Source organism: Aspergillus ruber (assembly GCF_000600275.1).
Source record: "Aspergillus ruber CBS 135680 unplaced genomic scaffold scaffold00007, whole genome shotgun sequence".
Classification (NCBI taxonomy): Eukaryota; Fungi; Ascomycota; class Eurotiomycetes; order Eurotiales; family Aspergillaceae; genus Aspergillus; species Aspergillus ruber.
Window position 1 is genome coordinate 670,330 of NW_024467303.1, and position 21,440 is coordinate 691,769.

Sequence of the window (21,440 nt, forward strand, 5' to 3'; positions counted from 1 at the left end):
TGATTGTTAGACCGACCCTGTAGACTAAACGAATACAGCACTGGATTGACCGTAATAACAAACCACAGTGGATAAGTAACGGTATTATTACTATATTAGCATAGCTAATAGCCATGTACTACTCTGTAAACTCTAAAAGACATGCCATGGGACACTATACAAAACAACCCTGTCGGCAGTCGTACCGTAGACATATTATGTTGGTCGCGCCCAGCTTAGAAGACCTTGAAACCACCAGGCATCAGAGTCTGGAAGACACCATACGGGTCATACTTCTGCGCAATCGATTGCAACTTCTGGTGGTTCGCAGGCCCGTAGCCCGGGAAAATCTCCTGGAAGCCAGCGGCGTCGCCCCTATTCTCGTTAGCGCCACACGCCCCCAATTGAACCAGATAGGGAAGGGCAACTCACATGTAGTTAAACGGGTCGTACAGACCAGCCTTCTCCGTAGCAGCATTGATCTTCTCCGTAGTCTGCTCAACCCACTCCATAACAGCATCATCATACTTGCTCCCCGTCCATTCAACAACCTCTGCATAGCACAAGTACACCTTCTTAGGGTCAAGGCCGAGAGCGTTACCGCCGCGCTTGGCAGAGGCTTCTATCCACAGAGAGCCAATGGGCTGCCAGTCCAGCTGGATGGTCGTGAGGTTTGCGGCGGGGACCTTGGCGTAGAGCTTGGGAAGTTCAGCGAAGAAGGTGCTGTTGATGATGCTGATGCCTTGGAGGAGTTCGGCGCGGTTGGTACCGGTTACGGTTCCGGCGACGAAGACGTCGCTGTCGTCATATTAGTATGGTAAATTGGAATAAGGGGGGGAGTGGGGAAGTGTACTTGATGTGAGGAATGACCATGGCGGCGGTCTCATCGGCAAATTCACCAACGGTCTTGAAGGCGAGCGTGTTGCTGACAGCAGGGATATCGGTAAATGGCTTGAAGACATCGGGGTAGCTGATCGTGTCGCTGTCGTAGAACAGAATCACAGACGCCATGGTAGTCTTTCCAGGGACGACTGCAGGGACAACATGGGTCTTGGGGTCAGAGATATCGGCCGAGAACGTGGCAGCAGCCTATTCAGTTAGCATTCAACCTACCAAATCAATTTGAAATGGGAAAAAGGCATACCTCCAAAAACTGATCAAGATACTTCGCCTCGACCGTATAAGTACCACCCCAGATCTTCGGCGACTTAATAGTCTCAACATCGAACCGGGTAACAATACCAAAGTTACTGCTTCCACCTTTCAAAGCCCAGAACAAATCAGGAAGATGCGTCTTGTTCACGTTCGTCAGCGAGCCGTCCGCAAGTACAATCTCGTAGTTGACCACACTGTCAGCGGCCCAGCCGACTTCGTTGCCATAGAAGTTGACTCCACCGGCCAGGAGCAGACCGGGAACTCCGACGGGGCCGATGCGGCCGCCGGGGACGGCGAGGCCGTGGGGTTCGAGGTATTTGTAGACGTCGGACCAGCTACGCATTTATATTAGTGAGGATTATGATTGAGTTGGGGGTGGAAGGACATACCGGTATGCCGGACCAACGGAGAGCAAGGACTCATCCTCCGACAGACGCAGAGTCGTCAAGTTAGACATGACAATCAACACGCCGTCGTTGATGTTATTCGCGCCCTGCCATCACCATCAGCACAATCATCCACACCACACAAAGTAGACACAGTCTCTATACAAGGTCCAAAAACATACCTTAATCCCCATATGCCCCCCGCCACGCACCGCAAACTGCGCCCGCGCATCAACCAGCCCCTTCACCCCCTTCGCCAACTGCTCCCCCGACTTCGGCCGGAACACACATCCCGGCGAGAGAATCTCGGTATTGGACCAAAACTCTTGAGACTCATACTTGTAGATGTTGGTGTTGGGGGCGTATACAGAGCCCGGGAGGGAGTCCTTCAGGGTTTGACAGCCTGAGTTGGCGGTGGCCGAGACGGCTAGGGTGGCTGCTGCGAGGGCGGTGGAAAGGCGCATTTTGGTGGCTTTGTTTTATATATATTTAAAATATATATATTAGAGTTAATATAGTATGAAGAAGTGAAAAAGGATTTAGGGAATCCCGGTAAATAAGAAAAATGAATGCATGGCCGGGGGAAATGTCGGAATGGACTAGTCCTAAGCGCAGACTAATAGTAGGCTAGATGCGCTAAAGGGGCTCATTTCCGAAGCTAAAATCGAAGATCAGGCCCGGGGGGGAGGGTTTAATTAAATTCCTGAATCAGGTTTCCGTGGTCCGTGGTTATTGCATTATTTGTATTTGCATACATAGTACAAATCTCCGTGGAGAACTAAAGAAACCCCAACACCGCGCTAAATAACAAAATGAATCCGCAAATCAAGACAAAATAAACATCGTAATGAAATAGATCATTTCCGCAACCCATCCTCAACATCAAACTCCACCGTCCTCACAATTCCATCCGCCTTACCCGACCCCAACCCCGGCGGCGCTGCCGCCTCCTTCAACACCTGCTCCTCACTATTCCGATCCCCCATAGTTCCCCCCTTCCACGTACTCGTAGAGTACTGCTGAAAGTATCCTGAAAAGTTGGGGTTGTCGCTCCTTGGAATCGAGTTGAGCGGGTGTCCGTATTTCCTCGAATGCGAGTACGAGCCGTATCCGCCATATGATAGACCGAGGAGCTTGGGGAAGTAGCGGCGGACGAAAGGGCGCATTGCTGTTACGCAGCCGCCAACGATGCCGAGGTTGAGTTCGATGGCGCACCACATCAGGGCGTCCGTGGTCGCCCAGGTTAGGTCGGGGGAGTTCATGAGGATGTATAAGGTTGAGAGGCGGATGCAGCTGACGACGCCGACACTGGTTTTGTTAACAACATGCACTCTAACCAAGATAGCAGGGGGAGGAAAGCTTACAAACACCCCATCGTAAGAATCGCTCCAACAGCAATCTTCTGCCTCATGGGCATCTGCAACTTCCACAACCACGGAATCGGCACCAACACCGTCGCAAAGTCCGTAAATATACCCAATCCCGCATTCGCAAAGTAAAACACCGGTCTGTTCATACAGCTTCCACCCGTGATTGTCGCATCCCAGCTCTTCGCAATTGGAGTGCACGCGAAGACATTAGCGAGCACACTAGCGACCTCGTAGCCCACGGCGACAAAAACAACGAACCACACGGCGAAGTGGAAGGAGCGGCTGGGGAAGATGCGGAGGTAGAAAACGAGGACTGAGACTTTACAGAAGCCGGTGGCGGCGCAGTAGAAGATTGCTGCGATCATGTTTTCCTGTCGCGTCGATGTTAACTCGTCTATTCAAGTCTCATGTCAGTGTAGGGGCGGAAGCGCACCTTCATAAACCATGGCGAGAGATTAGGCATAGCAGGAACATCCCACATGTGCTTCCCCAGACCCCAATTGAGCATATCCAATGTCACAGCTGTCATGACAATCGACAATAGTAAAGCCATCATCATCAAGTCTGTCACCGTCAGTCCTGCACCCACATCATTGTGTCCCAGGTACCAGATAAAAACATACAATCATCAGCCTGGAAGTTCCTCACAATATACACTCTGGTCCAGGTACGCACGGCCAGCGCAAGCACCGCCAACGGCAGAAAGATGCAATTCACAACAATAAACTTGGTCCCCTGGTACTCCGGGTCGACAAAGTTGGATGTCTTCCCTGGAGGGGGGTTCATGGCCGGGATGATCTGAGCGTCGGCCATTTTAGTTATTGCATGGGTGTAGTACTTTGTACGACAACCCGGGGTATAATAGTATAGAGAACGAAACAAACGGCAATCAGAAAAGGAAAGGAAGGGAAGAAAGGGAAGAACGAACGGAGGGATGGTGATAATAATAAATGAAAGGAGCCCAACAGCAATAATAGAAATAATAATAATAATAAAAAGAACAAGAAAGGGATCAACCTGGCTGACTGACTGACTGACATAAACCCACCACCGTTGAATATCATCGTAGTACGACATAAGAGTACATTACCATTCCAACAAACTTCCGGGGAAATTGTCATCTCACTCTCAATACGAAAGTCTATATCTCCATACGCAGTACTCAATACTTACGGAGTACATACTTTCGGAGCAACATCCCCAAAGCCCTAGTTCATCCCTTCTGCCCATATGAATCCCTAAGCAAAACCCGAACCATTCCCGAGGCAACTCGCCCGATAGACTCGCCCAAACTAACAAGCTAATGAAGATTTACACCAACTTTGTCATCCTGAAACACCGGACATCATGACAGCAACGACTGCAGACCCATATCGCGCAGAGTTTGTCCAGTGTTAGCTTTTGCAGGGCACGGAGGAGCAATTGCTCATTCGCATCTTTGCAGGATTGAGTAGGTTGGTGGCTGAAGAAAAATGGGGCGGGCGATCCATGCACTGGAGATGTGGGTTCGGAGATCTTGCTTGATGCGGTCATTGCTCCTGGATCCAGTGAGTTGGTTCATCGTCATCGTCATCGTCCATCGGAGAAATGAGCTTAGACCGGGGAGGAAAGAGAAATGTGATGAACTGATGTTCGTAGATATTGGGGTTATGTATCTGGGCATTGATGGTGCTAGTAAATTGTGTGTACGGAGAATGTTGGTATACATGTGAGCAATGTAAACACCGAAATACTGACAGCAAGGACCGCGGAACCGGAAAACATCAACGGCCAAAGTTTATGCTACCCAGAATTGGGTCTCCTACTCTGTACGGATACGGATACTCCGTGCAGACCTTGAATTCAAGTCAAATCATATCCCAATATCCTAATCTCCCCACTCTCTCTCCCGCCCCCCGAACAATACACTTGTTCACTGTCCCCTTTCTAGCACGACTACTGGCAATAACCCGGGCAATCGCTATGGACCCGATTCCCGTCCCCTGCCCTTCAGCAAGGTTATATCCTCCCGTCGTGACGAATCCAATCAGATCCTCTTCCGTAGGAATCGGAAGTTCTTCTTCTCCGTTCCCTGAACCTGAACCCAATCCGGATCCTGACCCCGAGCTTGGAGCAGAAATTAGTGATGTCGCTAGCGACCGGCGCGCGTCTTCTGCTGACATGCCCATGCTCAGCCCGGATTTGCTCTCCTTTGCAGACGCCTTATGTAGGGTCTCCAGGTCTAGCCAGCGCCGCCCTATCTCCCCCTCAGGCAGGCGATAGATCCGCGCGCGCGGTGAAGGCGTGCCTCGACGCACCAGCCAGATCCGCACGGTCGCCAAGGCACCACCCCCGCTCTTGGGGTCCATCTCGTATTGAGCAGAGAGCTTTTGCTTGGCCTCGCTTGCAGGAATTTGGTGGACGGGGATGGGCGAGCTCAGATCCCGAGGATGTGCAAGATGTATGTCTGCATTTGCAGGAGCATCTAATTTTTGGGCTTCTGCGGGTTGCTTTTTTTGGTGCTCTGCGTGTAGTTGTCGCGGTCCTTCCCGCAAACCTAATAATAATCGCTCCCAGTCACATGCCCATCCACGACCGATCTCCCCTCTACTACATCCATTGCCCAAGTCTAGACGATCGAATTCCACCCGTCGTCCCTTGGGTTGGCTCTCCCATTGCTTTTGTCGCTGCTCGCGCTCGTGCAGTTCCCATTCCCACCCCGCACGTGTACCGGGGAAATCGCCCGGAAACCAGGGCGTCCCCGCCTCGAAGGCCAATTGTTGCTGCTCCTGTAGTCCACCGAAGCGTGGATTACCGCCGCTGGACAACGGATAGTACATGAGCGAGTACCATATGGGAAGCACGCATTTCCAGGGTAGCAGCACAGTCCAAGATCCGGGCAGATTGCCGGCATGATCATTGATCTTCTTTCTGGATGTTGTCGCCGGCCGAGACGCAAAGGCCAGAATTGGTATGTGCGGATCAGAATCCTGACGTAAGGGCCGATTTCCGGGTCCGGCTAAAGTGCGTCGTCGGTTGATCGCTTTCTGACTAGGGAGTTGTTGTGTAGCAGCCAATCGGGATGGTCGGTCGAAGAGCTTGGCGGTACTTTGAGACTGGTCTGGTGGCCATGAAGCGAGAAGCATGGCCTGGTCTTGCATATGTGTCTCATCCGATGGAGGTCGTAAAGTCCGGGAGGGGAAATGGAGGCGGGGATCGGAGATGGAAAAGGCAAGGAGGGCGTTCTGCGGTAGTGAGGATGGATTCGTAACTCCCAGTAATGACGTCCATGTAGCTTCTGGACTGCCAGAAGCTGGCGTCCCATCTGCAGGCTGTAGAGCCGCGATTAAGGCCTCTGTAGCTCCCGGTCCAGTTACCTCGATGCTACCAATCTCGAACCGCAGATCTTCCACCATAACCGGCGGGATCTGCATCTTAGAGACCTCCAAAAGCTCATTCCACAGCTGCAAAAAAGCAGATGGATGAACCCGAATAAAGATCTTCTTCCGATCCTTCTTCTTGCTGCTCTTGGGCGCATCCGCATCAACCATCTCCACCTCCTTCGCATCCCCCTTCTCCTCTGCAGCCCGTATCAATGTAACCGGCGCAATAGGACTCTTCTTCTCCCTCTCAAATACCCAAGTTTGCAACACCCTCGTCCCACCCCTCCACTTCCTCCCCTTCACCCCCCAAACCTCCACCCCCTCAGCCCCAAGACCCCTCAACACACTCTCAAGGCCCGACTCACTCCCCTCAATCTGTATCGTAGACACGTAACTCATATCCCACGCCACAGCACCCCGCTGCCCACGCGCCCGGTGCGTCGGTCGATAACTCTTCTCCGTCGGTGACAGCGGTACAGCAAAGCGCCATGACCTTGTCATATGTGCGCGCTTCGCATGGTATAGATGTGTGGGTAGCCATGTCTTGCAGCGTTGACGTTTCCTGTATTTCGACTCTGGCGGCGGGGGACGAGAGAGCTTGTATTTCTTTACTCTGGGGATGCGGGGCGCGGTGTTGTACGCATGGCTTCCAGAGGCTTCGAGCTGGAGACGGGTCTCGCGGGATTTCTCAGCTTTGGAGTGCGCTCGTTTGGATTTTGTTTTGCGGTTGAGGTTTTGGAGACGGCGGGCGGTTTCGAGGCGTAGACGGAGGTGGGAGGTTGGTTTGCGACGGCGGGCTGTTACCGTGGGGGTGTTGTCTTCTACCATCTGTCCCATTATCAGTTTATTTTCTTTGTTATAACATCACTAGAGATATAAGCGTACCTCCCGCTTAGCCCTCGCCCTCAACCGCTGCGGTACCCTCTTCACATTATGACTAGCCGTCCGCCTCCTCAGCGACCGTGGTACCTGCTGGAACGCGCGACTTGTACCTGCAGCTTTCGACTGCTGAATACCCCGTTCCAAAGCCTGGATTTCGAATTCGCGTGCGGACAGGTACGCGGCGACATCGAGCTCGCCGGACGCGGAGAGGGCGGCGTCGGCGGACTGAGCGGCTAGGGTGCGCGCATCGTAGGTTTTGGCGCGTTTGCGGTCGGCGGAGGTTTGGGGTGTGGGTTTTTTGCGTTTGAAGGGTAGGTTGGAAGACATTTTGGTGTCTGTATTTGTGGTGGTTTGGAGAACTTAAGAGTGCATTGAGTTTGGTGAAGAATCGATCGGCCAAAACGGGTTTAGCGCGGTACAGTCAGAATAAACACGCAGTCACGACGCTGATTAAATAGGATAATCCAGTCAATCCTGGTGAAACGCGCTTACTGTAGATCCTAGTGCTACATACTGGGGTCTGGGGTTAAGCTTGACACTAGAGTAACTAACACTACGGCTGACATCATCGGGGAGGTATAGAAAATTTTCATAGCTTCGTTATTGTATTCTTCTATGAGAAAAGCTTTGGATCTATCGACGCGTAGCCATTATCCTCCGATTCAATTATTGATTAAGCATTTACAGCTGGTTGAGGACGTGCTCGGCACGGGAGAACTGGTACAGTTAGCAAAGTTCACTTCATTATAAAGAACAAGGACATACCTCAAGGTGGTTCATCGAGGGCTCACGAGCAGCGTAGGTGACCTTGCCGTGGTCAATGATGATGGCGTAACGGCCAGTGCGGCCCTCGTCGTCAGCCCAGCCAATGCTCTTGGAGAACTTGGCCTGGGGGTCGGAGAGGAAGAGAATGTCATCGTTGGTGACCTTGTTGGCCTTACCCCAGGCGCTCATGACGAAAGCATCGTTGTAGGCAAGGACGGCAACAACGTCGACACCCTTCTTGCGGAGCTCGGGGAGCTTCTCGACGTACTCGGGGACGTGGTTGGCAGAGCAGACGGGGGTGAAGGCACCGGGGAGGGCAAAGAGGACGACCTTCTTGTCGGCCCACTCCTTGGAGGCGAAGTAGTTGATGGGGATACCGCACGAGGTGATCTCGCCCTTGTCCTCGGACCAGGGGATGTACCTGTTTTGTTAGTCTCTGGGCAAGACAGAGAAGGGAGAAAAAAAAAAGAAAAAAGACTTACGAGAAGACGACGTCAGAGGGGAAAGAGTCACCAGCGTTGATGCCAGACATTGTGAAGGTTGATGTGGTGTGGTTGAGTGGGAAAGAGAAGTGTGAGTGTAGTAGAGTAGTGTGGTAAAGTAGTGAGTGGGAGAAAGAAAGAAAAGAGAGAGGATGGGGTATATATAAGACCGAGGAGGGGCAGCCGTGGCGTGGATCCACTAGCCTATTCACCATTATCTAATCCCACATAGTACAGGTTCAATTCATTATTAGTACTATGCTCTCATTGATCATTACTGCTCTCATAATAACACCCGATTGCTCATGCCACTCCCCCAGAAAGATACCGAATGTGTTGGACGGGATTATCAAGAAAGACCGTCTGGACGCCCCGCCGTCGGTCCCCGCCATCCGTGGTTACAAATATATATCCAATTCGGTCACCAAGACCAGGTATATTTGGTCAATTAGTACTATCGAATGGTCTATTTACTCCAGCAATCAATAAAACTAAGAATTGGCTCTATACGGAGCAAAACACACCTGTAAACAGACGGCAAAGGTGTCTGTAGAGTACTCACCGCCCACATCATTGCCCCACGGTAGCTACACGTGATCATCGGGATTCATTTCTCGGACAAGAAAACGGCTATTCTGCCTCATTCCGGTATTTGGTCGAAGCGTCTCGGGGTATCTTGCCACTGTTGCCATACGTGTTATTACCAAGGATTTCCTTCTCCGGTTCGAATCAAGCGATACTCCCCCTCCCCCTCGTACTCTGGTATGATAACATCCACGTGTCATTCGCCAATCACAGCCCGCGTCGATTAGCGATCACGGGATTCTAGAAGCAGGCGATTATCTGATCGTTATCAATCATTCTCTCCATAATAAGGAGAACAGATAGATGACAGAAAAGAACAGTCCATTCGCCTGTTCTTGACCGCGTGTCAAGTACATATTCCAAATCACGGAGTACCCGGGTAGATACTTTGTACAGACTACTGCTCCGTACCCGGTGCATCAAACTTAGACCACCAAGGTAGACATTTTCTTTGTGTTGTAGTTCATGACAGCTGTCTTGTATGATCCAAGCAGGTGGCTTGTGTTGAGTTCAAAGATAGTGGGATGCTGCGATATATATCCGCATCGGGTGTGCGGCACCGCGTATAGAACTATTCATGAAGGACCTGAACTGTACAGAATTCGGAATACCCATTGAATGAGCTTATACATTCACGCAAACGCGACACATGCTGTTGTCATCTACCGCAACCGGAAGGATGTTGATGCTTCCGGTGTATCCATACCCGGATACGATTCGTTAAATGTCTACATACATCTCAAAGCATCGTTGATCTGGATCTACGAATGAACACGAGGCTTAATAATAGTGGCCATATCTATTGCGCTGATATGGAGGTTTCTAACGCCATCAACTTGAACATGGTTATAACCTAACGAAGCCTGCCTTCTTTACCATCCGAAAATTCTCCGGGTCTTCGCCATCGCCAGTTTCTCAGTTTCTCATTGAGAAGTTGGATAGTCTATTTCAAAGTACACGTCTGGAGCTTGGTGAAAGCATTGAGATGCGGGGCCTGGCATCATGCCGATTGGGTGACAGGATGACCTGTACGTCCAGATCTCCGATCATTTCGGCTGCTTTGACCTCGATTGCTTTGGCCAAACTATCCCGGTCGATGTTTAAATTAACCTCAAGAGTACTACTTCTCTTGTGCTCATCTTTCGTTGAATTTGACCGAGACCGCAAGTTCGGTCATTCCAAGACCCCTAAGGAGTCACTCTGCATCTTCGAGCAATTTCTCCCTAGTCTCCGTGAACCCGACCTCCATAGCTATCAGTGAGTAGCTACTCATGTTATCGGGCATTATGACAGCGAAGCTAGGTCATTGATGATCGTCGCTGTCGACAAAGGTATAATCTGACGGACAGTCTAATTCAAACAAAACCAGTGCCGTCATAGTTGAGCAGCGTGCTCATAATAATCTTTCAGGCTGCTGTCTGGTACTTTACACAGCCCTTCTTACAGTGCCTTGATGCTGGAGACTAACAACCAACTGTCATGCCATTGACCTTAAGAGCAAGCTCAGTTGAACTGTTACGAAAGGGGTTTGTTGCCAAACAGTGCTGATGCTTCTTTGGATATTTTGATACTGTCTGTCTCCATTCTGTTTCAACGCAACGGGAATATCACGGTGTTGATAGAAGGAAACACAAATTCGATGGGGGGATCCAGTTTCTCATTACTACAAAGACCTGCTGCAATTCGTTTTCTCCATCTCAGTCTTTTGTTTCCCTCACTATACTGCTTTATGCATAGCCATGAAGACATTGGCTCAATGCCCCGAGTAACAGAGCAGCACGAAACGTGGTGTTCCTCTTGAGGAAAGTATTAAAAGTGCTTGGATGGAAGAGACAGGAAGTCAGTGAAGACGAAACGAAGCTGCCCCCATTTCTTTATTCGAGAGCCTAACGAACCAACAACAGAAACTATACCAGTATCATTACGATGAAGATACAGGATACTACTATGAAAGAGTTGCGGTCTTGGAGAAGATTAGATCGGTTGATGGTGCATGTTAGGATGAAACCAGGAAATCCCCGTTTATTTTGCCTTTTCCCGATATGCGCTTGACATGGCATACATCCCTTGCATGCTTCCACTGCATCGTGGCGTGTTCTCCCTTTCTCCCCCATGTTCAAGCCCCTTTCATGCCCCTATCCTCGAGAAAGTGTGGCGAATGGTGCGGGCATCGTGTGAGGCCATAGAATGGCGGAGCCCTACAGTCAGAATGAGAATGTAGCTAAAAGTCGCACAAAGCGCAAATGTATATCGATCGTGTCTGCATGATAAAAATTGCCAGTCCATGCGGCCGCCCTGCCATCCCACACGTATTCCGTAGTTCAAAGACTAGGATAGACGGTAGTGGAATGTCAAAACCAGAACTTGAGTTCAGTCCAACTGTCGAATGCCTCTCCCTTGTACTCTCCCCGGGATCAACAGTAAGACCAGCCTGACACCTAAAAATTCCCAGGGAAGACGATTTAACCGATGTTATGTAATCCTGGTGCCCTCCCTTGGTTGACTGTGGAATGTATACAACTTCAAAAGAAGCGGGACAGCAAACTGCAGACCTCGTTCGATTGCCATGCAAGATAACCAACGTTCTTGCGTTATCGTTCCGTGCAAGATTCCAGAGCATATCGTTCAAGTCGGTTGAATTTTTATTTCGTCCGGTATCGATGGTTCTCCATGGTCTTGGATAGATCTACCAGAATGAGGATTAACCATGCGCATTTCTCTCAAACGTTTCAATATTCCAGAGACTCACCTTTTGTAATAAGGCTTTAGCTATGTGCTCTGGATCTTTCAGTTCTTGCAGTAAGACATCGAGGATGGCCGACCACAGATGGTGCATTCCAGTCAAGCCGGGGAATTTGAGAATCCAGAAAGTAAACACCAGACCATTCTTCCATTCCAATGCACTCAACCTGGCCCCGCGGCATACCGAGAAGGCTGATTTTGCTTGTTTTGTTTCCCCTCTAGTTGTAGGCTGCAAATTGCTGGCGGGCTGTTGGGAGAGCAACGGGTGGATTGAGTGAGGGAGACTGTCAGATCTACTCATCCTGTCTTCACTTCTCCGTCCCTATCTTTCAGCTACACCACAACAACTCGATTGTGACTCGTCAAGTCGCTAGCTGGGGATATCTGCAGTTTATCGGTTGGAGGTTGCTAACAGAAGCAGGGAGCGCGCTCTACGTCGCCGGTCATTCACTCATCCAGTGATCCACTCGCCAAAACTGTCAACACCAACGATCCTCGACACAATTGTTATTGTTTTCTTTCCCCCATATAGTGGATAGGTGAGTCTTCTATCCAATCTAGTATTCGCTGCTACCGATATCTAACACCCTTTTCTTTATCTGATGCAGGCTCGACACAACGAGATACAGGAGAGAGACCATCTCGTGCTCCCTGATCTCAACGCGAAAGGCTAGTTTGTCCGGCAATGGACGAGTTCACAGCCAATCGGACCACCCGACAGCCGTTCACAGACGCCAGCAGCAGGCTCAATGTCAAGTCCTCTAACTGGGAATATGATGGAGGGTCCGAAGGAGATTACTTGAAATCGGATCCTATGTCAATCATGACAAGCCAAATACCATCAAAGGACAATAATTACAGTGACTTCCTACCATCGACCCCCTGCCCGCAGACGCCTTCCAAGCGAGTCTCCGCCGTGTCGGCAGCATCTACAGTCCTGTCCGGCAGAGGGAAGAGAAAGACACACGTCGGACCATGGCACTTGGGAAGAACGCTGGGAGAGGGTGCTACGGGGCGTGTGAGACTAGCCAAGCATGCTATTACGGGACAAGAAGCTGCCGTCAAGATCGTGTCCAAGAAGTCTGCTAGGATGGTTCAAAGCGAAAGTATTGCCGCCATGGACCGTCGTGCCAGCAACTTCGCTGGCAATACAGCTCGGCCGATGCCCTGCGGTATTGAGCGGGAAGTGGTTATCATGAAACTAATCGAGCATCCCAATGTTATCAGTCTCTACGATATCTGGGAGAACCGAGGAGAGCTGTACGTATGAAGCAGGAAAAAATGACTTTGAGATTGTTCACAGGCTAACGTGGCGCTAGGTATCTTGTTCTCGAGTACGTCGAGGGCGGTGATTTATTTAGTCATGTCTTTAACAATGGCGCTCTGCCGGAGGAGGAAGCAGTGCGACTATTTCGCCAGGTTATCGCTGGTCTTGGCTTCTGCCATCGATTCAATATCTGTCATCGAGATCTTAAACCAGAGAACATTTTGTTGGACTCATGGCAGAACATCAAGCTTGCAGACTTTGGAATGGCGGCACTGCAACCGACTGGTCACTGGCTAAAAACATCGTGCGGAAGCCCTCATTATGCCGCCCCAGAAATCACCTACGGGAACCCATACCGTGGTGATCGAGCAGATATCTGGAGCTGTGGTATTATTCTCTTCGCGTTGTTGACGGGGTACCTGCCATTTGAAGGACATGACGTTCCCAGTACACTTAAGAAGGTGCGACTGGGCAAGTACAGAATCCCCGACGAGGTCAGCTATGAAGCTGCAGATTTGATACAGCGGATTTTGCTGCCCAGGCCAGAGCACCGCCTTACAGTACAAGAAATATTCGACCACCCGCTGTTGAAGAAGTATGAAAAGCTACATCAAGCCATGTCTAAGCACCACGTCGGGCCGCCACCACCTCTATCTGCTTACGAGTGTGGTGATCCAGTTGGCAGTGTCCAAGAGATTGACATAGAGATTCTTCAGAACCTGCAGACCTTGTGGCACGGAGCAAAGCCAGAGGCCCTGGTGAACAGAATCCTATGCCTGGAGCCAACGCAAGAGCGCATGTTCTACAATGCGCTGGTGAGGTTCCGAGATGAGCAACTGGAAAACTTCCAGGGACAGCCACTGGAGTATTCAGCCAGTGACTATCATCATATTTCACGACGGCCTATGCGGGCGAGGAGCAAGCGATCCCCGAGCGCTCATAGCCAATATGGATCTCTGAGACGACAGCAGTTTTCGACCAAGAAGCAGGGTCAGCGTCGTGCCGGTTCGATCAAGGAGCCCATGTCATCCGCCAGCTACGACCCGTTCCGGTCGCCACGCAATGTTCAGATACCGGAAGCGGAGTATGCGCATGTCACGATTCATCGCGATTCATCGGCCGCTACCATCAGAACGGCTGCCGGGGTGATTGAAAGGCCAGCAAACCCTACTCCTGACGAGGACTTGGACGAAGACAGCGAGTGCCTATCAAGCTCACCTTTTGCAGTAGTGCGCAACAAAAAGCCCAGGGGAAGTTCTATGAAGACTTCACATTCTCGGGCATCACAAACGAGCTCCCGTCGAGGAACGGCACAAACGCATACGCCACGCTCGACCAGTTACCGCCGTAATGTTTCTTTCCACCACATCCGGCATCGATCCCAAGGTTCAGCTTCTGGAAAATCAAAGCAAACGCCGTCGAAGCAGGTGTCCGCTAGAAGGCAAATGAGCCACAGCAGCCTCGATGTGCCGAATGATGCTTTCCCAGACCGCCACGGCAGTCCTGCCTTGCCAGCTCAACCGACCGTTGTCCGTGGCCCCGGCGTAGCAGTTCGAAGCTGCCCACAGCCAAAGAAGCTACGCGACACCGACTTCATCTGGAAGGACGAAACGCGCCAGATTTCTCAAGAATTGAGCAAGATATGTGAAGATGCATTCAACGGCAGCTCTATGTCTACCGGATGCACGACTAGCGTTTGCGGTGGCACCGAGACACCTCCTACCTCTGTTTCCATCGCCAGCCCCGAGAACTCGCAGCACCAAATCACAGCCAATAGGGCCAAGGGTAGAGTATTGCCCGATACGCCGAATTCATCACCTTCCCAGGGCACCGCAGATCTTGCTGATACTCGTCGCTGGTTGATCAAGCAGTCAAGACAGGAACCTTCTGACACACTTCCTACTTATTTGTCAGGTGTGATCAATCAACTGGATCGTCTGATTGAGGAGGACGCTGCAGCCAAGCAAACCAAGAGACAGCAGAATCTGAACGAGTTTACATCTTGGACAAATGATCCGTTCATGAGCTCTTCCGCTGAACCAGGCCATCTCCCCATCATTTCCGAGGAAATAAATAGCCCCGTCGAAAGCAAAAATAAACCGCCCGCTGGCCGAGTTGAAGAGCCCAAGGCATTACCTGCCATAGGAACTCTCGGCACGAGTATGAAACTCGAGCCCAAGACAACAATCCGCATGGTGCCTCACGATTCGATGCGTTCCCTCGCAGAGGTCAAACCCTTAAACATTCGCAAGAAAGGCAAAGAACCTGACTCCGAACTGGCAGGCGACGGCAGAGATCGGTCTATGAGATTCGTTTCTGCACCAACTCGGTCGAGTCGAAACGTTTCTGGACTGGATCCTATCGAGGAACACCCCGGACCTCAGGCGTATGGTGATGGCAGACCCCAGGAGAACAAGAAATGGTCCTGGTTCAGACACAGGTCTTACGGATCTAGAGAGAACATGGCAAAATTCGTCAAGGATAGGCCTATTCAACCCAGCGCCGAGACGGTCATCGTTCACGATACCAAACAGCCGGAGGAGCGACCTACTACAAGTCGAAAGTCATCAGCCGAGTCGATTGGGGGTCTCTTCAAGAAACTCATCAAACGTAAGCCAAGTAAGACTGCTCTTAATGGGCCTAGTCAAGGTGAGTTGATCTACCATTAGCTTCCCGTCTCCCCATCTGACCATGTCCAGAATCAGAACAACAAGACCCCAAACCAACCGTAACAATAATAGAACACCCTTCCTCCCCAGCGAAGACCAAGTTCAACAAAAACAAGCAAAAGCCTCTTCCCCGCCGCCCCCGCTGCAGTACCACCACCAACAAGAGCACAAACTGGTTCGCCCGCGTCTTCCAAATCAAACCCGCCACGCGAGTGATGGCCCTAAACACAACCAAACTCCAGGGCCGCAAAGAAGTCTTCCGCATCCTCCGCGAATGGAAGCAATACGGCCTTGAAGACGTCTACCTCGACAAGACCAACAGCGTGATCCATGGCCGCGTGGGGGAAGTAAACTTCCTGCGCCTACGACCCGTCGAGTTCTCTGCGGAGTTCTATACGGTGCTTGAGCATAAGTGCGAGGCGAATTTGAGTGTTGTTAGGTTTCGGCAGGTGAGGGGCGCTGCGTCGTCGCTTGGGAAGGTTGTTGATAGCTTGGGCGTTGTCATGGGGCAGCGGGAGTTGCTCGTGCAGGATCCGGGGAAGGCAAAGAAGATGGCGAGTGTTTTTGATGATTTTGCGGATTAGATGTTTTGGTTTGGACATGACCTCTCTTGGGTTTGAGATACTCATTCTGCACTTGGCCAATTCCCCCCGCCCCGTGGTCGCCAACATCCAAATTCGACATTCCTTACATTTCCTTTCTGGTTCTCGTTGCATAAACCTTCTACCTACTTATTATTTTGCATACGATTTCCATTGTCAGAGTCACACTTACGCTCGTTTTGCTCACACAGCCATTCTCATCGCACTGGTATTCTACATGCCTTGGTTTGTATCTCCTTAATCTCGTTTATACTGCATTCGTCCTACCTATTGGGATATCTATTCCTTTGGTGGCTACCTGTTTACTGTTTGGGTCGGTTTTACTTCATATTACATTCCGTCAATCATTTCTTTTGTGTATCATGTCGCATTTGAAAGATGTACTTGATTAAATCTGATTTTACTTGACTTCATTCAGTTGGCCGATTTGGTTTGTTGGTTTGTCAATTGATTGAGTACAGCATGCACAAACCGGAGATTTGGCATTGAGACATTCAATTCACAAGAAAACATAAAATAAAGAGGAGGCAGGATTAGATAGTTGTCAGAATATAGCAAATGCCAATTACTGTTTCATTTCACGTGGTTCTCCAATCCATCATCCCAACCCTGGCAAGTAAGTGCCTGCTTACTCCGTACGGAGTACGGAGTGGCCAAAAAAAAGGTTGTTACAGGGACGCCATTAGGGCAAAGACAAAGCCTTATCACGTGCCCAACATGCATTGTACTTTTGCCATCCTGCTGCTGTACTACTGTACTTCTTAAAAGGACAGGGGTATGAATCCTGATAATCACCTGACCGAACTGTCATGTAATGCTCGTTGCAATTCAAATTCAAGGCTCAAAAAGAGACAGCCAACCAACCTATACTAAAACCTCGTAAACTCACACGACTTGGAAAACGCATCAAATCAGGTAAAAGTAACTTGGCGAATGCAATGCGAAAACAGTAAAAAGAAAAAGCATCGACGACGTAAAATCAGAACATAACAGATAGATAATTAATCAGACAGCCTCCCAGGTTTGATATCAAGTACGTAGAAAACAATAAAACATGGACACCGCGCGTAAACCGGAAAGAAATAGAAATGAGACGGCCTCCTTTTCGCAAATGATAAATGGAAAAGAATATGACGAAACCTCCGGCCAACGAACCCAGCATGTAGACATCAGCATGAACGCGAAAATGACAAAAAAAAAATTTAAAAAAGAAGACGACAGATAACCACCCGAGATATAAGAACAATGTGCAGGAAAAAAAGATAAAACTAAACCACCGACGCGAAAGAAAGATAACCATCACAAATCCGGTCTGCAGATGAAAATGCAGCAGGAATCCACACCATATTTTCGTTTCTCGACTGCGGATGCGAATGAAAGACAACATAAAGCGTTGAACCACCCTGGTCTGGAATCGAGATTCGTCGTTTGATCCAAAGAGCGCATGGAATACTCTCTTGTACCGTTTGAATAAACTGGCAGTCAAGAAACCGCCGTTCCAGTCAGATCATACTCGATCTGACAATGTCCATGACAATACCGCAAGAGAACAGAACTTCAACCTCAACAAAATGCCCCGATAACAACGATGAACGAAGAAAATAAGAGTAAGGAAATCGCATTAGTGGGTCGCCCCGGATAATTTATAACGCAGTGATGATGGATTGGAGGTAGAGTATGTGATGTATGGCGTGATGAATTCCGTGTTCAGATCATGCAGTTCATGATGATTATGCTTCTCATTCCCATAGTCTCGTAGTCGAATAACATGGCATAACGCGGTCGTGATTTCTTTTTCTTATTATTTTTTTTTTCTGTGCACTCCAGTGCACGTAAAGTCGATAAGATCATCATCGTCCCGATTCGTGTCGTGGGTCACATTCTGTCGCATTAAAAGGGTCGCAGGCCAAGGCTGGTGCTGGTGGAGCAAAAATTGGAAGATCCAATCCAAGTCTAGTCGCACGAATTTACCACGAGGAAGCAATGTTGGTAAAAAATAACTGGACCCGCATATTCTGGCGAGACAGAAAGGCTGTGCGACCAGCACACAATTCTCCCACATGGACGATTCAACAACCCCCTTTTCCACACTCGGTCATTCTCCGCATCGGAAAAGTATAATGGCCTATTGGCTTAAGCCACGGCGGTTAAGAGCATTGAGCATGTCGCTGTCCGTGCTGGATCGGCCGGGGTTGTCGTTGGGATTAAGCATATCACGAACGTTCAGGCCACCACCCCGCGTCGATGTCGGCGTGGAAGTAGGTGGAGGAGTCATAGCACCCTGAGGGGGGTGCATTGGCGGGTAAGGAGAGGTGTGCGGCGAGGAGGAGTGGCGGCTATCGTAGGGATATGTGGACTGCGGTGAGGGACGTCGGTCATGCGGTGGTGGTGGATAGTAGGGACTCGGCGCCGTGTGCGTCTGATATCCAGGGGTGGAGGTCGCCGGAGTAACAGGGGCCAGGTTGGTAGGATCCGGATATTCAAAGCCCGACGCAGAGCCACGTCGACCCGGTCGCTAGACGAACAGATCGCATGAGCATTACCTCAGAGAAACAGAGAAACTTTCGCATCCTGTGCAACTTACCTGGTCTGGGGGCATGGATGACGCAAGGGGCGCCGGGGCTGCAGCATAAGGTTGATGATACATTCCCTGTGGCGGTGGGAGATCAGTGCCCGGCTGTTGCTGCGGTGGTAGGGGTTGACCATGAGCACCGTAGAGCATCACACCACCAGGACGCCCCTGGCTCTGCGCATTTCGCAGATGAGGGTAGGCGGCATGAGCCGGGACAAAGGCTTGCGCTTGGGAAGAAACGGGTGTGAACATGCACTCCTGGTTGAAGCGAATACAGTTGCTACAGCGGCCATCTTGCGAACTCTCAAATCCTGAGCAACGAATCTATCAATCCCATGTCAGCGCGTGCGAACGAGCACACAGTGTAACCAATCCCCACGTACCTTCCGTCTCCGACAGTAGCGACAGGCGATAGCTGTGCGCTGGCGGGGAGCAGCAGCTTGGTAGACGACTTGAGGCGGAGGTGGAGGGGCTTGCTGAGCGTAGACATCGGGGCGGTAGGCACCCGGAGGAGGCAAACGATATGGGTCCTGAGGAGGACCTTGGATATGGGGATAAGTGGCAGCCATAGTGGTCGGGGGAGGATATTGGCCAGGCGGAGGTGGCGGGTATTGATGGTCTGGGGTGGGAGGATATGAAGCCGGGGGGTACTATATAATTGGAAAGCGACAGTTAGCCATTGTCACAGATCAGTAGAGTATATAGTAGCGCAACTCACAGAATACTGCGAAACCGGGGGATAGTGGTGAGCAGCAGCAGCAGCAACAGCAGCAGCGGGATGGTCTTCTGGTTGAGACCACTGCGGTGGAGGATATTGGCCCTGACGATGAGGGTCGACGTAATCGTGGGGGTTGCTAGACATTGGGGGAGGACGATGCGCGCGAGACCGGCTTTATAGGAAGTGAAAAATGATAGTCGTAATAGTCGTCGGGAAGACGGGACGAAGAGGGACGGAACGGACGGAGCCAGGCAATGAATCAATCACACACAAAACGCACGATGCAAGTTGAATGCGAGTCAAGTCGTATTTTTCTTTCTTTTTTCTGTGTATTTTCTGGGTAAAAGGGAGGGCAAGGGCCAACAGAAGGAGAACAATAGAAGTACGCGAAACACGGGACGGGGTGTATGTAATAACAAGCGCAAATAAGAATAATATAGAAAACGGTATAGTATAGTAGAGGAGACAAGGTCACAAAGACCGAGAATAATGCACCAAGTCAGAAACAGAAAGCAGCTCCCGGCGGGTGATTTGCAAAGCTAGCATAGCCTCGTGGTCAGTTTAGGCGATTGCGGGAGGGGGGAATTGACAGGGAGTCTAACAATTGCAGGTAAATAGACGATGTTGGACAAAGAGGATAGAGTAGGATTAGGAAAGAAGAGAAAAAAAGGAAAGAAAGAGAAGAAGGAAAGGAAACGAAAGGACACGGAGGCCACGGGTTCGGCTGGGGCTCAGATAGCAAGTCAAGATAGGGTAACCGTAAGTGGACCAAGGAAAAAATAAATAAAAAGGGGAGAAAATGAACAGAAAAAAAAGAAGAAAGAGAAAAAAGAAATGAACAGAGACAAACACAAAAAATTAAAAAATATTATGACGTGAGCGAGGGACTAGTTGGAGTGGCCGTCACTGATAGTCCTGGAGCCGCGAACAAGCGGTATGGTGGTATTGCAAATACGATTACCCGTCATTACAGTATTAGTATTTAATGGAGAAAACACCGAGGTGCTTCTCTATTTTGTATTGATCATCTCAGGCGGAATATTCTATAGGTACCGGACAGTCCGAGAAACTGCGGGCAAGCGCGTCAAGCGTGGATCAATATTGTACGATAGTATATTTATACGATGCTCGATCTCGAAATATTACAACGTTCTGTACTTTATAGATTAAACAAGAATACTCATGCCATGCACAAGTACCATTATAAATTACGGCGTACTTGTTGCAGAATCCCATAGACGTGGACGGGGGTCCTCTGAAGACGCAACTAAAGGCCGTCTGGTTCCATGCGGATCAGCTGAATGCTCTCGGGTTGGGCGCCGTTTGGCAGTAAGGCAGGGATCCATCTGTCCAATGAGCAACCACACACAGGTCCGAATATATACAGCCTGCACTCCACTCGACCGTTGAGTGTTGCGATTCGTCAGTTGGGCCCGAGCAGACGCATGCTAAAGGGGAGGGCCGCAGCCGCAGGATCCAATCGGCGGGTGGGAAAATGCGGACGGGTAAAGGCGCGTGGGGCATTACGTGTGTACTACTGTGTACTGCCTCTCTGTATACATACAGTAATGTGCTTAGAATAATCTATACACTACCATATATATTCTTTAATTTATTATGGGGAGCGTGGCTATACTTGTAGTACTAGAGCAGAGAAGATGTCTAGTTGCCCATATGCACGTCTCCGAAAGCGGTAACTAAACACCCTGCATGCATATGACCGGGCGCGCTTAGAAACCGCGCTGATTGTTCAAAAACCCACTTTCCACTGGGTCCACGGTAATGCCCGAAATCCTTCACCAGAACAGGGGGGAAAACGGGCCGTGGATGGTCAAAGTCTGTTAGCACCAGTAGTACAGAGTAGTATTCACGTCTCTTTATAGGTAAAGTGACGGTAATTGATT

At 50.1% G+C, this 21,440-nt stretch overlaps 8 protein-coding genes across 8 annotated transcripts; 2 read left to right on the plus strand and 6 right to left on the minus strand.

Moving 5' to 3' along the window:
* Positions 1 to 215: 215 nt before the first annotated feature.
* On the minus strand, positions 216 to 1,984 carry EURHEDRAFT_452164 (FAD-binding oxidoreductase; the record flags this gene model as incomplete). The annotated part of the gene is made up of 6 exons (XM_040784013.1): positions 216 to 354; positions 412 to 777; positions 833 to 1,068; positions 1,124 to 1,469; positions 1,524 to 1,627; positions 1,703 to 1,984. The coding sequence occupies 6 exons, from the start codon at positions 1,982 to 1,984 to the stop codon at positions 216 to 218; spliced, it is 1,473 nt and encodes a 490-aa protein (XP_040640612.1).
* Positions 1,985 to 2,377: 393 nt separating this feature from the next.
* Positions 2,378 to 3,703, minus strand: EURHEDRAFT_552996 (uncharacterized protein; the record flags this gene model as incomplete). Its single annotated transcript, XM_040787567.1, has 4 exons — positions 2,378 to 2,828; positions 2,885 to 3,261; positions 3,324 to 3,454; positions 3,514 to 3,703. The coding sequence occupies 4 exons, from the start codon at positions 3,701 to 3,703 to the stop codon at positions 2,378 to 2,380; spliced, it is 1,149 nt and encodes a 382-aa protein (XP_040640613.1).
* Positions 3,704 to 4,737: 1,034 nt separating this feature from the next.
* Positions 4,738 to 7,461, minus strand: EURHEDRAFT_452440 (ribonuclease P/MRP protein subunit POP1; the record flags this gene model as incomplete). The annotated part of the gene is made up of 2 exons (XM_040784034.1): positions 4,738 to 7,080; positions 7,138 to 7,461. 2 exons carry the CDS (start codon positions 7,459 to 7,461, stop codon positions 4,738 to 4,740), a joined length of 2,667 nt encoding a protein of 888 aa, XP_040640614.1.
* Positions 7,462 to 7,767: 306 nt separating this feature from the next.
* Positions 7,768 to 8,501, minus strand: EURHEDRAFT_410718 (peroxiredoxin family protein). The gene is made up of 3 exons (XM_040781431.1): positions 8,382 to 8,501; positions 7,900 to 8,320; positions 7,768 to 7,851 (listed from the first exon to the last, which is right to left on the minus strand). Exons 1-3 carry the CDS (start codon positions 8,429 to 8,431, stop codon positions 7,816 to 7,818), a joined length of 507 nt encoding a protein of 168 aa, XP_040640615.1. The 5' UTR covers positions 8,432 to 8,501; the 3' UTR covers positions 7,768 to 7,815.
* On the plus strand, positions 8,379 to 8,948 carry EURHEDRAFT_410719 (uncharacterized protein). Its single transcript, XM_040781432.1, has one exon. It carries the CDS (start codon positions 8,640 to 8,642, stop codon positions 8,868 to 8,870), a length of 231 nt encoding a protein of 76 aa, XP_040640616.1. The 5' UTR covers positions 8,379 to 8,639; the 3' UTR covers positions 8,871 to 8,948.
* A 3,445-nt stretch (positions 8,949 to 12,393) lies between these two features.
* On the plus strand, positions 12,394 to 16,228 carry EURHEDRAFT_514137 (serine/threonine-protein kinase; the record flags this gene model as incomplete). Its single annotated transcript, XM_040786242.1, has 3 exons — positions 12,394 to 12,968; positions 13,028 to 15,624; positions 15,735 to 16,228. The coding sequence occupies 3 exons, from the start codon at positions 12,394 to 12,396 to the stop codon at positions 16,226 to 16,228; spliced, it is 3,666 nt and encodes a 1,221-aa protein (XP_040640617.1).
* Positions 16,229 to 17,118: 890 nt separating this feature from the next.
* EURHEDRAFT_342913 (uncharacterized protein) lies at positions 17,119 to 18,119 on the minus strand. The gene is made up of 2 exons (XM_040778413.1): positions 17,798 to 18,119; positions 17,119 to 17,625 (listed from the first exon to the last, which is right to left on the minus strand). Exons 1-2 carry the CDS (start codon positions 17,866 to 17,868, stop codon positions 17,226 to 17,228), a joined length of 471 nt encoding a protein of 156 aa, XP_040640618.1. The 5' UTR covers positions 17,869 to 18,119; the 3' UTR covers positions 17,119 to 17,225.
* A 252-nt stretch (positions 18,120 to 18,371) lies between these two features.
* EURHEDRAFT_452525 (Zn(II)2Cys6 transcription factor domain-containing protein) lies at positions 18,372 to 19,680 on the minus strand (the record flags this gene model as incomplete). Its single annotated transcript, XM_040784044.1, has 4 exons — positions 18,372 to 18,761; positions 18,801 to 19,142; positions 19,202 to 19,468; positions 19,537 to 19,680. 4 exons carry the CDS (start codon positions 19,678 to 19,680, stop codon positions 18,372 to 18,374), a joined length of 1,143 nt encoding a protein of 380 aa, XP_040640619.1.
* Between the last annotated feature and the right edge of the window lie 1,760 nt (positions 19,681 to 21,440).

Coding starts and splice junctions, on each gene's coding strand:
- EURHEDRAFT_410718 (XM_040781431.1), bottom strand. CDS start 8,431: ATGTCTGGCATCAACGCTGGTGACTCTTTCCCCTCTGACGTCGTCTTC. Junction 8,321..8,381: donor CCCTCTGACGTCGTCTTCTC/GTAAGTCTTTTT, acceptor CTAACAAAACAG/GTACATCCCCTGGTCCGAGG. Junction 7,852..7,899: donor CCTCGATGAACCACCTTGAG/GTATGTCCTTGT, acceptor TAACTGTACCAG/TTCTCCCGTGCCGAGCACGT.
- EURHEDRAFT_410719 (XM_040781432.1), top strand. CDS start 8,640: ATGCTCTCATTGATCATTACTGCTCTCATAATAACACCCGATTGCTCA.
- EURHEDRAFT_342913 (XM_040778413.1), bottom strand. CDS start 17,868: ATGCGATTTCCTTACTCTTATTTTCTTCGTTCATCGTTGTTATCGGGG. Junction 17,626..17,797: donor TTTGTTGAGGTTGAAGTTCT/GTTCTCTTGCGG, acceptor CTTTATGTTGTC/TTTCATTCGCATCCGCAGTC.